General features: G+C 48.5%; 1 protein-coding gene across 8 annotated transcripts in view; it reads left to right on the top strand.

Annotated features, from left to right (window-relative positions):
- ANKFY1 (ankyrin repeat and FYVE domain containing 1) overlaps positions 1-13,355 on the top strand; it is a 79,472-nt gene that overhangs the window by 39,390 nt on the left and 26,727 nt on the right. For all 8 annotated transcript variants that reach the window (XR_006964133.1, XM_047089882.1, XM_047089886.1 and 5 more), the window contains exons 4-7: positions 1,383-1,518; positions 6,055-6,178; positions 6,296-6,445; positions 7,639-7,804. Coding sequence is in view for 7 of the 8 variants with exons in the window: in XM_047089882.1 (XP_046945838.1) it covers positions 1,383-1,518; positions 6,055-6,178; positions 6,296-6,445; positions 7,639-7,804 (576 nt within the window). In the remaining variant the exon portion in view is untranslated. The remainder of the gene's footprint in view (positions 1-1,382; positions 1,519-6,054; positions 6,179-6,295; positions 6,446-7,638; positions 7,805-13,355) is intronic.

Below are 13,355 nucleotides of genomic sequence, written 5' to 3' on the forward strand. Positions count from 1 at the left end.
CCTCCCTGGATGTCCTCAGTCTTGTCTGACCTTAGAGGGTGAGCGGGCTTGGACCTGGTTAGCATGAGTGGGCGAGCCCCAAAGCCGCATGTGTATGTGTATGTGTATATGCATACTCATACACATATACACACACAAATATATTGCAAAAAAAATGAGATTTACTACATGTATTTTTAGCTTTCTTTTTTATTTTTTTATTTTTTTTACATTTAGTATTTATTAGAGACAGAGTGAGACAGAGCACAAGCAGGGCAGGGGCAGAGAGAGAAGGAGACACAGAATCTGAAGCAGGCTCCAGGCCTCGAGCAAGTGTGCGGCACAGAGCCTGACACGGGGTTCGAACCCACGAAACGTGAGGTCATGACCTGAGTCAAAGCCAGTCACTTAACCGACTGAGCCACCCAGGCGCCCCTTTAGCCTTCTTTTTTAAACCAATATAGTGAGTATTTTTTTTAGGTTGAATGCAGATCTAAGTAATTTTAATTGATGCAAAATTTTCCGTTTTGAGTATTAATACCATAATGATTAGCTTTCCAGCGTTGGACTCTTCAGATTCTTGTTCCAGTTTTTTGCTATTAAAAATAATACTCTGTTGACTGTCTTATTGCATATATTTCTCTGTATTTGCTCAGTTATTAGGATTATCCTAACCTATGTGTATAATTCCTGTGTAACAGTTTACACATTTTTAAGAATCTTTGCTTGCTGAGAGATGGAAAAATGTATTGTAGTTTAAATTTGTGTTTGTAGTTACTGGTAAGGTTTACTGAGCATTTTTATTTATCTTTGTGAATTACCACTTCTGTCCATTGCCCATTTTCCTGTTGGTTGTCCATCCTTTCATGTTTTTTTTTAATTACTTATTTATTTTGAGGGGTGGGGGGTGACAGAGAGGGAGAGGGATCATCCCAAGCAGGCTCCGCACTGTCAGCGCGGAGCCTGACGTGGGGTTTGATCCCACAAAACATGAGATCATGAGATCATGACCTGCAGCGAAATCAAGAGTCGGACACTCAACTGACTGAGCCACCCAGGCACCCCCATCTTTTCGTGTTTATTTGTAAGATCTTTCTTGGAATGTAAACTCTTTGTGATATGTTTAAAATACGTTCCCCAACTTACTTGACTTACATCTTTAGTAGTTCACGTCTCCTACTTCCTTCCCTTCGCAAAACAACATTTTTCTGGAGTCAGATGCTGCCCAGAATGCTTAATTGCCATTTTTGATGGCGGCATGATTATTTATTTGAGTGGAGGGTACCAGCATTTGCCTTATTTGCTTCATTAGCCTCAAGGTTTAGGGACCCTCCTTTAGTAGGCTTAAGGCTTCAGTGCACCATCGGTGTGTTGTATTTCAGCCTCTCTCTTTCCCTCCCCAGATGCTAACCCTGAGGTGACCAGGACCATGCTCCGCTGGGTCTACACGGACGAGCTGGAGTTCGGAGATGACGACGTGTTCCTCACTGAGCTAATGAAACTGGCTAATCGCTTTCAGCTGCAGCTCCTCAGGGAGAGGCAAGTCCCGGCTGAGCTGGTCACGCGCCTCCGGTCACCACCTCTGGTGGTGGTGGCGGCTGAGCTTGAATTATGTGCCAAGCTCTGCTAATGTAAATAACTTTTGCAAGGTGTTCCTCTGAAAGCAGTAGTGGGGAGAGGACTTTACCTCCCTTGCTTTGTGTTCTTGTACGCTAAATTCTGCCAAAGCTTTAGGTATTCTCTTTCCTTTCACTGATTTTTTTTTTAACCTGAGATTACATAATTGTGTGTATATTACGTAAAGAATGTAAGAGAGATTACGGTGTCCAAATGCTCAGCTTTCCCTCCCGTATGTCCGTGTGTCCACTTCCTGTGACATTTATTCTACTTTGTAATAATATAGGACCTTGGGTGAAGTTCTTGGTCACGTTCCTTGTGTTAGAAACACGTTAGCGCCTAAGTCGGGGTGCCCGGGTGGCTGGCTCAGTCTGTTGAGCGTCCAACTCCGGCTCAGGTCACGATCTCGCAGTTTGTGAGTCCGAGCCCCACGTCAGGCTCTGTGCTGCCAGCGCAGAGCCGGCTTCAGATCTCTGTCCCCCTCTTTCTGCCCCTCCCCTGCTCACGTGTGTGTGTGTGTGTGTGTGTGTGTGTGTGTGTGTGTGTGTGTGCGAGCTCTCACTTTCTCTCTCAAAAACAAATAAAAACATTAAAAAAAAAAAACACATTAATGCCTAAGTTAATACACAAGTGTACCGTTCAGGCGGTTTCGTAGCCAGTGTTTTTGGGCTCTTCATTTAGGTTCCCAAGGAGGTAGTCTGTGTTTTTTATATTGCATTTTCTCTGCTGCTCTCCCAAGTTGGCCTTCTCGAGCAACGGGAAACAAACGTCACCCCAAGTGATGTCAGGCAAAATGTCCTTTAGTTTTAGTTTCTGTTGGGGATGTGCCCCTTGGTGGTCAGTTTGGCTGGTGGAGTGTCTTTTATACCATTTAGTGAGCTTGTGTATTCTCTTGGGGGTTGCAGGAATGGCTTTTCTCCCGGGTGAGCGAGGCCGTGGTTTTAGCTGACAGCCTGCTGTTTGCCCTGCGCGGCTGGTGCTCCGGGCCCACCTGCCCATGCGAATTGGTGCACAGGTTCCTCCTAACCCTGGGTGCCTGAGGTCAGTTTACGTGCATTCTAATGTCTAAGTCCAGTTACTAGAAACCCCAAACAGGTCTAGGCTTTGTAGGCACGTGAGGTGTTAGGTCAGCGAAGCCAGCCTGACCGTGGGGGCCTCGCGAAGAGCTGTTCCGTTTGTCGGCATGTTGCAGCGTCTCAGGGGGACCTGGGAGTGGTTTTAACTAGACCAAATGTGATTCGTATCCTTTTTTTCGTTTTCTAGATCTCCTGAGCTTTTTTCCATTGATCTTGTCAAACTTGCTTGTAAATTAAATTGCTTTGATAAAAATGCCCTGGGGTTGGAGTAGTGTAGACAACTGTAATCAGTGTAATGGATTCTTTAATTAAAATATTTGTTGCTAATTGACTGGCTTAGGCTTCTTTACCATCAGTATTACCAGATGCTCAATTTTGTATTGTTGGATGTGGGCATTGAGTTTTATCTGTCGTGGCTTTGTGGAGGGCTGGGCTGCCAGACTCCGAAGCGTGGGGTCCAGCGTGGGCTCTTAAAAGGTCGCAGAGCGCCCACTGCTGTGCGCAGGGGAAATCACACGTCCCAGGTAGTGCAGGGATTGGGGATGTCGCAAATGTGTGCAGTTCCGTGTGGGGCAGCGGTTGCTTGGTTTTGTAACGTAGGGATCTTGGAGGGTTGGGAATGCTGTCACGCATTTGATGAAAAGGAAGTTTTGGGGGGAAGTGTTATCAGAAAGATACTTTTTTTAAGGAAGAATTTGTAGTATATGCCAAAAATTGACAGTTAATGTAATCATTGTTTTCCTGACTGAAATACAAGCTCAGTGTGTGTCGTTTGGGAAATACAGAAGTCACCTGTAATTCCACCAGGTAGTGCTTTGTTGTTCCTCCTGTCAGTACATTTTCCATGTCTCCTATTCGTGCATGTGGGAGTGGTGCTGAAACTAGACAGGAGTTTGTGAGATGCTGGAATATATGCTTGATTTTGTACTTTAAAAATAGTCTGCTTTTCTGCATCTATATCCTTTTCTGTGCTGTAAAATGAAAAACACGTATTAACAACCACAAAATTCCTCCAGAGGAAAGTTTGTCTCAGTACTTTTGCAAGAGAAGACATGCATTGAGAATCTGAATTTTTAAATAAGATAACATGGTCTTTAGCTGTGTAAATCGTGTCAGTTACTAGCTCTAGGCCATCCAAATAGTGGCTGGCTTTCTGGAGATCCCAGAGGTAGGCGGAAATGAAGCGTCTGCCAGTTGTAAGGAAACGTCAGTGTCCACGAGACGCATTTGAGTCTCCTGATACAAATGTCATTTGGCAGTAGAAAGCAGGAGAGTGGGATTTTCAGACTCAGCATTTGTCTGTGAAAGTGCTTTGCAAAGGGCTCTGCAAACGCGCGTGCTCCCTGAGGTTGAGCGTTAGAGCGGCCGTCCGGGGTGCTTGCGGCCGTAAAATCGAGAGGTTCCATACGTGCGCCACAGAGGACTTTGCCCCTGGGGCACTCTGATTTCACGGCCAGGTCAGACCTTGCTGAGGTGCGACGGGCACGGGCAGACACGGCACAGACGGTGGCTAGCGGCTCACAGAGAAGCGTGGTTGCTCATCGCGGTAACTTGTTTAGGTGCCGTGACACTTGGGCTTACAGAGTGCCCGGGTGCCTGGAGGGCAGATGCTTCTTTACACCAAGTCATCGTGTCTCTTGGAAACAAAGGACTCGAGCGCTGGTCTTGGAACGAAACAGGCGCCTGCATCGACTACTGGATGGAGAAGGACTGCGAGATCGTTCCTCATTCCTTCCTCCTTCCCTCAGTACACAGTGTGTACTGTGTACTGTGTGTGTACCGCGTGTGTACTATGTGTGTACTGTGTGTGCTGCATGTGTATTGGGTGTACTGTGTATTGGGTGTACTGTATATATTGTATATATATACTGTATATATACTGTATATATTGGGCTGTGTGTGCTGTGTGTGTACTGTGTACTGTGTGTACTATGGGTGCAATGTGTGTGTACTGTGTGTCTTCTTTGTGTACTGTGTGTGTACTGGGTGTACTCTGTGCTGCATGTGTATTGGATGTACTCTGGAAGTACTGTGTGTACTGCATGTGTACCATGTGTGTACTCTGTACTGCATATGTACTGTGTGTACTGGGTGTGTACTGTGTGTACTATGGGTGTACTCTGGGTGTGCTGTGTGTACCGCGTGTGTACTGTATACTGTGTATACTGGGTGTGTACTGCGTGTATACTGCGTGTGTTCTCTGTACGACATATACACTGTGTGTACCACATGTGTACTGCGTGTGTCCTGTGGGTATACTGTGTGTGAACCGCGTGTGTACTGTGTGTATAATATGGGTGTATCGTGTGTATACTGCAGTGTTCTGTGGGTGGACTAGGTTGTACTTGATGAAACTCAGTTGTCTACACACATGATCCATTTGTGTGTGTGTGTGTGTGTGTGTGTGTGTGTATTTATTTTTGGGAGAGAGAGAGTGCACGTGCGTGGGGGCGGGAAGGGTAAAGAGAGAGAATCCCAAGCAGGGTCCGCACCTGCAGTGTGGAACCTGACCTGGGGCTCAAACTCAAAAACCGTGAGATCGTGACCTGAGCTGAAATCAAGAGCTGGATGCCTAACCAGCTGAGCCTCCCAGGTGCCCCTGCAGGATCCATTTGGTAAGTGGGGTTGTAAAAAGCAGCTTTATCGAGGGGCGCCTGGGTGGCTCAGTCGGTTGAGCGTCCAGCTTCGGCTCAGGTCACGATCTCACGGTCCCTGAGTTTGAGCCCTGCATCGGGCTCTGTGCTGACAGCTCGGAGCCTGGAGCCCGCTTCGGATTCTGTCTCTCCCTCTCTCTCTGCCCCTCCCCCACTCACACTGTCTCTGCCTCTCAAAGATCAGTAAATGTTAAAAAAACTTTTTTTAAAGCAGCTTTATCGAGTGATACTTCACATACCGTATAGTTCATCTCTGGGAGGGGGTACTTCCAGGAGATCCTTATTGAGGCCTAGAGCTCATGTCTGCAGCTAATCCTAAGCCTTGCTGGTTGTGTAACGGAGATGTGCTGGTGGGAACTGCGCGCAGGTCCACACAACACAGTTACATACCAAAGGAGCGAATCTGACCCATCGAGTGTGTGATGTTGCAGGTGCCTGTGTATGATCAGTGAGTTCCATGGCATTACTTTCGAGGCAGTTGGGGGGCTGGGGTTGACCATTTAGAGGTTATTCTGATTCTGACCAGAACGGTCAATGTGATACAGTGAGATGCTGGTACTTCTAACACACAGTACCTCTGCTGGAACCGATCCATCACTCCTCTGCTTCTCCCTGTACTTCAGGGTTATTGGACACGGCTGGCCAGGACTCATATTGCAGCTTTGGTTGATTAACTTGTGACTCTCTTTGTCCCAATGACACTGTTCATCACTAACATTCTCTCGTAGATGTGAGAAGGGTGTTATGTCTCTGGTGAACGTCAGGAACTGTATTCGCTTCTATCAGACCGCGGAGGAACTGAGTGCCGGCACGCTGATGAACTACTGTGCGGAAATTATCGCCAGCCACTGGGTGGGTGAGAGATGGAGGGCTGTGAGCAAAGCACCCTCGCGGGAAGTCAGAACGTCTGTTGTTGTTGCTGTTGGTCTGTTGGGTCTGTTCTGCTTTTCACTGGCCTTCTGTCCTCAGGATGACCTACGGAAGGAGGACTTCAGCAGCATGAGTGCCCAGTTGTTGTACAAAATGATCAAATCCAAGACGGAGTACCCGTTGCATAAGGCTATCAAAGTAGAGAGAGAGGATGTGGTCTTCCTCTATCTAATTGAAATGGACTCACAGGTACTGTAGCCGCTTTTTCCGTTTTTCCTACCTTTTCTGAAAACCATACGTCGCTTGTTTTTCTCTGAACGTCCCCTGCTCCCTCCGAGCCCTCACCGGCGCACTCTCTGATGTGCACGTGTCTCCCAGGAGTCCCTCCAGCACAGTCTGCGCTTTTTCTGCTACGCTCCTCCGAAATCTTCCAGCCTCTGCCCATGCCCACTTGTAGAGCCACGTCCACACGTTGAGGTAGTGGCTGCAGCGGTACCTGACTTCCTTCCAGGCACCCACATCCACCTTTGTTTTCTTTTGCTGCTCTAGGCAATTGCCACAAGCTAGTGGTTAACAGTACAGATGTGTTACCCTACAGGTGTTGCAGGTTGGAAGCCCGGTCCAGGCATCACCTGTCTCAAACCCGGCTGTCTGTCGGCAGGAGGCTCTAGGGGAGGGTCCCATTTCCTGATTGTTTGGGGTATTGACAGAATTCACTTCCTTGTGGTTGTAGCCTGGGGCTCTCTTGACTTCTGGAGGCCACCACATCCCTCCCGTCTCAGAGCCGGGGGCAGCACAGCCAGTCCTCCTGTCACCTCTGTCTCGTCTGCCCTTCCGCTCCCCTCTTTCACTTTTAAGGACACATGGGATCTGACAGGTAGTCCAGGATGTGGTCCCCACTCCAGGGTCCTCAATCTTAGTGACATCTGCAGAGTCACTTTTGTTGCGGACGGTGATGCAGGTTCCAGGGGTTGGGACATGGACGTCTCTAGGGGCTGTGACTGTGGACTGCACTGCCCGATGAAGAAGTGAAGGTGGCAGTGAGGGGTGCTGGCTCGTGGGTGTTCCGTATCTGCGAGGGGAGTTCCATATGGAGCCATAGTCTTTGTGAGCACGTTAGCTGTTCCCATCCTCTCTGCCCTCTGCCCTGGCCTTTGTGCTGCTCCCGCACCGTCCTCCTTTCCCTCTTGGCCCTGTGTTGTCTTCCATGGTGTTGTGTCCGCTCTGTGACCCCCACTAATTCTGTGCTCCCTGAAAGGCGTGTGCCCTTCAGAGGCCTGGCAGAAGGTGGTCAGTTCAGTGGAATTTGTCGAGCGAACAGTTAACGGCATTAAAATTTGGCATTTATGTGAAAGAGGGTGTGTAAGGGTCTGGTGGGGAGACGTTAAAATCGCTTGTATGGTCTGCCAGCTGGGTGCTGATTTACAAACCTACCTGTGCAGCTCCCTGGGAAGCTGAACGAAGTGGATCACAACGGACACCTCCCCTTGGACCTGGCCCTGTCACGGCGACTGGAGAGCATTGCCGCCACGCTGGTTAGTCACGGAGCCGATGTGGACATGGTGGACAGGAATGGCTGGAGCCTGTTACACAAAGGAATCCAAAGAGGTAGGAAGAAGCATGGCCCCCTGCGAGCGAGTTTACTTTAATCCAAGTAACTCTTGAAGCCTCTGCCCCTGTTGCACACATTCCGAAATGCTGCTTCAGCCTGCTCGTGACGTCGAGTCTGTGGTCGGTGGGGAGGAGAAGCTGTTGCTGCGCCTTGTCTCTCGGGCTCTCCTGGTGTCGGCCCTGCCGCAGAGGACCCTTCCTTGTAGGCACGTGACGTGTTCGCATCTTCAGTGTATCGTTTCTCCAGGATGGCGTTAGTGGCGCTTGTGTTTGCGGCTGGAAGAGCGGGAAAGCATCAGAACCACACATGTTTAAACATAGTCTTGGATTCGGAGTTTTCACTTGTCCAGCTTAGACTTCTTTCATGGCAAAGGGATAAAGTTTCGTTCCGTCGTAGGAAGGTTAGTTGAAATCGTAGCTATATTTTGAGCCTATTGTTGTTAATAGTGGGAAGAATATGGAAGTGATAGAATGGAGATCAAAACACTTTACTCTTAATTAAGTTACAAGAGAAAAAGAATATTAGTCTTTTTTGTTTTATTTTTCCCATGGTGTCATCAATTGTTAAGTCCCAAATGGATCCTGCTTGACTCTCCTTTGCGGTAATCGTTTTTGACAGAATGAGAAGCTGTCTAGGGGCAGAGTTCCCGCCCCTGGAATGAGAGCTTTCAAAAACGCCAAGTCTTAATTTTGTAGAGGGATAGATGACTTGGCTGAAGTACTTGGCCATGGCTGTTTTTGTGTTTACATGCAGACGTCAAAGGCAGGATGTACCAGGGGCACCTTGGGGGGCTCAGTCGGTTAAGTGTCCGACTTCAGCTCAGGTCATGATCTCGTGGTTCGTGAGTTCGAGTCCCATGTCAGGTTCTGTGCTGACAGCTCGGAGCCTGGAGCCCGCTTCGGATTCTGTGTCTCCCTCTCTCTCTGCCCCTCTCCCACTCACACTCTCTCTCTCTCTCTATCCCTCAAAATAAATAAACATTAAAAAAAAAAAAAAGACAACGTACTGATTTCCCCACATCTTAATCCTGTGTATTCGCCCTTCCAACTATACAGCCATTTCTATCATTATGCCTTGTTGCTATACTATTATCGTGCTGGTGCACTGTCACTCCTGTATTTACTCTCGTTGTTACACTGTCGCCATATATATGCACTCACTCATTCACAGGTTGCTCCTGGTTGGTGGAACTAGTTTCTTCAAATACAGTCCTGTAGGCAGCTGTGGCTTTGCTCTTTTTGGGCAAAGGTTTTAATCTAAATCTCCCTCAAAGCCCTGCGTTAGGGCGTCAAGCTTGCTGGCTGATGGAGAGGAAAATGTTGCTCGTGGTCGGGAAGGAACTCTTGGGATTATGTCCGCGTCCAGGGCAGATGCATTTCCCAGGCGCCACCCTGTGCTGTGCAAAGCCGTTAGCACACTGGGTGTGTGTACAGTGGGAAGAGTTCCCACCGCGTGGGGAGTTAGCTTTTCCTGGCGTCTAGTGTCTGAGATGTTTATTTTGGAAACAAATCTACTTATTACTTAAAAAAAAAAAAAAGTCTCAAGAATTATGTTTCTTAAGGAGTTAAATTCTTACGTGCGACGAGAAAACATCTTTGACGAGTTATTAAATACTTTGGTGATTGCTTAGTTGTGAGAGTTCCCACGAATTGGCAGTGCATTTTCGATGCTTGTTTTCAGGCGACGACCCTTCCACTCTGAGTCGGTCGGTTGCCTGCAAGTCTGTGCAGGGTGGGTGTGAGGGTCTATACTGCTGCCGGCCCTGGGCGGCGGGACGGCGTGGTAGGCGGAGCGCTGACGTCGGGGCTTGGGTGGGCCAGGGTTTCAGTCCTGGCTCGTGCGCTCATTCAGTGCCTTGGACGGGCCACTTGGTCCCCTCTGGGTGTCCTTTCCCTCACGTGCAGGGTGGGAGTCCTTCTGCTTTCCAGTGTTCCCAGCACGCGCGGCACCGTCCTGCCAGGGTGCGCACTGGCGCGCCGGGACCAGCTCCAGTTCCCGAGGGAGAGCTGTCCCTGTCCCTCTTCAGCTCCAGCTGTCGTCCGTGGACCTTCCCAAGTGGTTGAACTGAGCAACGTAGTTAAATTCAACTGTCAACCTTACTCTAAGTTCACTGTCATCTGCCTGAAGAGCTTTGCTGTGTGAGATGGGCGTCTGGTTCCGGACACCCGCTGGAATGTGTGCGGTCAGTTCTGTGAAGAATGAAATGGGCAGCCAGTGTCTGTGGACGAGGCCACAGGAGGCACACGTGTGGCCGGAGGGCGGCCGCCTCCTCCGACGAGCGGGTCTGGGCCAGAAGGTGAATCCTTGCTGTTGAATATCAGCATCGACCTTCGGAGAGTCAGTGCCAGTCAGCGGGCTTCTGAGTGGGCCCTCCTGTCTCCCTGCCTGTAGTCCGTGCACCGTGGGGCCTCTCCCGGGAGCAGTGTGAGGCCGTCCGTGGGAACACTGCAAGCTTCTGGGACCTCCTCCCTGCACGTGGCTCCGTGTGAGTACCCCAAGGGCCTGGGGCCCCCTCCCCGCGCACACGGCTCCAGCCGGGAAGCTGCACTGAAGGAGACACTGATGTGGATTTTAGTTTGGTGTTGGTGTTGTTGGGAGGACGCTCGTGTGGACGTCAGCGCAGTGACTCCTCGTGCGCCGGGCGGTGCAGCCGAGCCAGGTTGTAGGAATAACCAGCTCGTAAGCACCAAACGGTTTTTACTTTAAATGTTTTTGATGGAAATCTTTCTAAAATGTTTTAGATGTTTTCTTACTGACAGAAACCGTAAATGGTGCTGTTGGTGTTTCCTACCCGCTCCTTTGTTCTGCTCCTTCGTTGTCCTTTTCCCTCTAGGCTGTGTGCCCAGGGGCTTTCTTTTCATGTAAAACATCACCGATTTTCAATTTCCAATAATTCCTAAATAACTTTGGGGGGGAGCAGGGGTGCATGTATTTATGTGCATATATTTGTCTAAGTAAAAAAAAAAAAATCTCTGGCTCTTATTAATAAGTTAATTTAAAAGCTATAATTCTTTTAAGAGGGCTTAACGATACAAAGTTCTGGTGTCTTTTTTGTCCATCCCCGTCCAGCTGTTGATCGGCAGTCCTGGACCCTTGTTTCAGGGGGCATGCTTGCCCGGTTTGTATTCCACCGTGTATTGTAAGTTTTGTATCAGCCTGTGGGGTCTTAGCTTTACTGTGCTTCTCTCTTCGTCTGGAATCTGTGCTGAGCTCAAAGGTGTGAAAAACGCCACACTTCTCCCCCAGCATCGTGTACATCGGTCTTTTCATTTCAGGTCTCTCTGTCCCAACAGTCCCGAATTTTCTTTCCACTTCCAGAATATAGGTGGCTTTCTCTAGGATATTGTATTCTGTTGTTAATATTTGTATACATTCTGTCTTAGACTGAATCCCTGTGGGGGCTGCTCCCCCTGTCAGAGCCTACCGGAAGCCCACTGTGTATATGTATCTATAAACAGCAAAGTCCGACCCAGTCTCCCCCCCGATATGCAAATTAGTTGCTTTCACACCTCTACCAGTATCCTGTTGTGAAGAAATCTGATTTGTGGTCCTTTTTGTGTGTGACTTTGGTAAAGATTGCACTTTCCTCTAGATGCCAGGAAAAAAAAAAGAAGGGGCTGGTTAGAGAAATCTTAAGTTAACCTGAAGTCATAATTGATGGGAATCAGAGCCAGTCGATTGGTTTTCTTCCCAAACATTTCCCTGGTGCCTGTTTTGTCTAAGACAGTGGCAATTGCAAGGATAAATCAGACATGGACCGGTGAGCATCTCAGGGGCCTGTGGGGGCCTGACCACCTCCACACCAGCACTCACATTCTTCAGCAAACTGGGCCCTTGGAAGAAGGTACAGAACAGATGAGAGGTGCTGAAAACGAGCTGATTTTGAAATTCCATGTCCGCTGAAGACCAGAGGAAACCCCTACCTGCAGATGAAAATGAGCTTAGGAACACAGATAACAGACATGAGAGCTTTGCCACTCCAGAAATGCCAACCCCCATGCTAGATGTTGAGACGCAGAAGTACAGTTGAAGTCGATGGATGATGTTGCCGGATATCAAAGAAAACTTCTCGTGAGTGACTCTGTAAGAGAAAATCGTCACGTAGAAGTTGTGATTCAAAGGAGCCCACATCTGCAGCACTAACAGATTCAGGGACAGGTGCACGTGTCTGGCTGCAAAGACAAAAACAGGTCAGCTGTGGAAAGAGCACCATCGCCAATGATGTGTATAGTGAAGAAGTTCCATAACGCCTTCCACAGCCTGGTGTCCAACCCAAGACTGCCAGCAAACTCCAGTACTGCAGGCCGTCACGGCGCCAGATGAACCTGGGGGGATTGTTGTGCGTTTTGGGGATCTTCCAGCTGAAGAAGGATGTGATTTGTACGAAATTCATCCTGTAGACCTTGAGTGGAGACAGAATCTACAGAAAGTACCTCTGAATCCTTGGCATGACTTAGCTAAGTGCTGCGGCACACCCGGAAGTTAGGTCTGGCCTGTCCCGGGAGGGGTTGGCTCATGGGCGCACTGCCTGCAGACCCCAGAAGAAACCACCGCCTCCCACTGCAGCTACACAGAAGCCTCAGTGCGAGCACAGTGCATTTGTAACTGGGTGATTCCTCTGTTCACAGTTCATTACCTTAGGATGCATTGCTCTTCGTACCTTATTTTCTTAAGGAATGTTAATTTTATGTATCGGGACTGTTTTTGCATGTTTTAAAATGTAAATGGAACTAAATCCAAGGTAAATTGAACTTTAAGTAACCTTCTTTGACACATTTAATTAATCCCTATCACCTTCCAAGTTAGACAAGTCTGCTTCAACTGGTTTTCCACAAGTATTTTTAACATTAAATTGCCACTTGTCAGATTGCTTGGTTCTGAAGGTCCCCATATATTTTCAGAATTGTATACCTTTAATATCTTTACGTAAACTTAACTCTTGGCCTTTTGTCAGGATGTCAAAGTAGTTTCTGTTTTTCCTCCCACCGAGCGCTGCATAGTCAGAGACAGTAAGCAGTTGGAGCTGTTGAACTTGCTGGATTCTGCAGAAGTTATTCAGACTTCATTTGGGACTTGTACGTTGCTCTAGGCAGACTTCCCTGCCTATAAGTTCTCCAAGAATTGAGGTGACGGAGGGGACTTAGGAAGAAGTTTTGTTTTTACAACCGTTTAGTTTACCAAGTGAAGTTCTTATAAATAGCAATGTGTGCAGATTATTTGTCCAGATATTTAGTTGAAAACTTCTTGTTGAGACTGTTATGTGTGTATGTCACAAACTGAGAAGATTTTTAAAATGTGTGTGGTAGCAGTCAGCGAGGTGTGGTCCTACTCTGGACAGGAACCTGTGCGCGAGTACAGCACGCTGGCGGTAAGACTGTGCTCAGGAGATAAGGGAGCGACACGGATCGTGCTGAGGCATCTAGAAACCCTGTCCGAGAGGTGGTGATCAGGAGTGGCCTCTGTGCCTGGAAGCCTGGAGTACTGGGGTGGTGGTGAGAGGTAGGGGGCTGCAGGTGACAGCGGGTCCGCAGGAATTCAAGCAGGTGA

This window comes from Lynx rufus, unplaced genomic scaffold (assembly GCF_022079265.1).
Source record: "Lynx rufus isolate CCGP_SWC_20201006 ecotype Redwood Valley unplaced genomic scaffold, mLynRuf1.p SCAF_28, whole genome shotgun sequence".
Taxonomy (NCBI): Eukaryota; Metazoa; Chordata; class Mammalia; order Carnivora; family Felidae; genus Lynx; species Lynx rufus.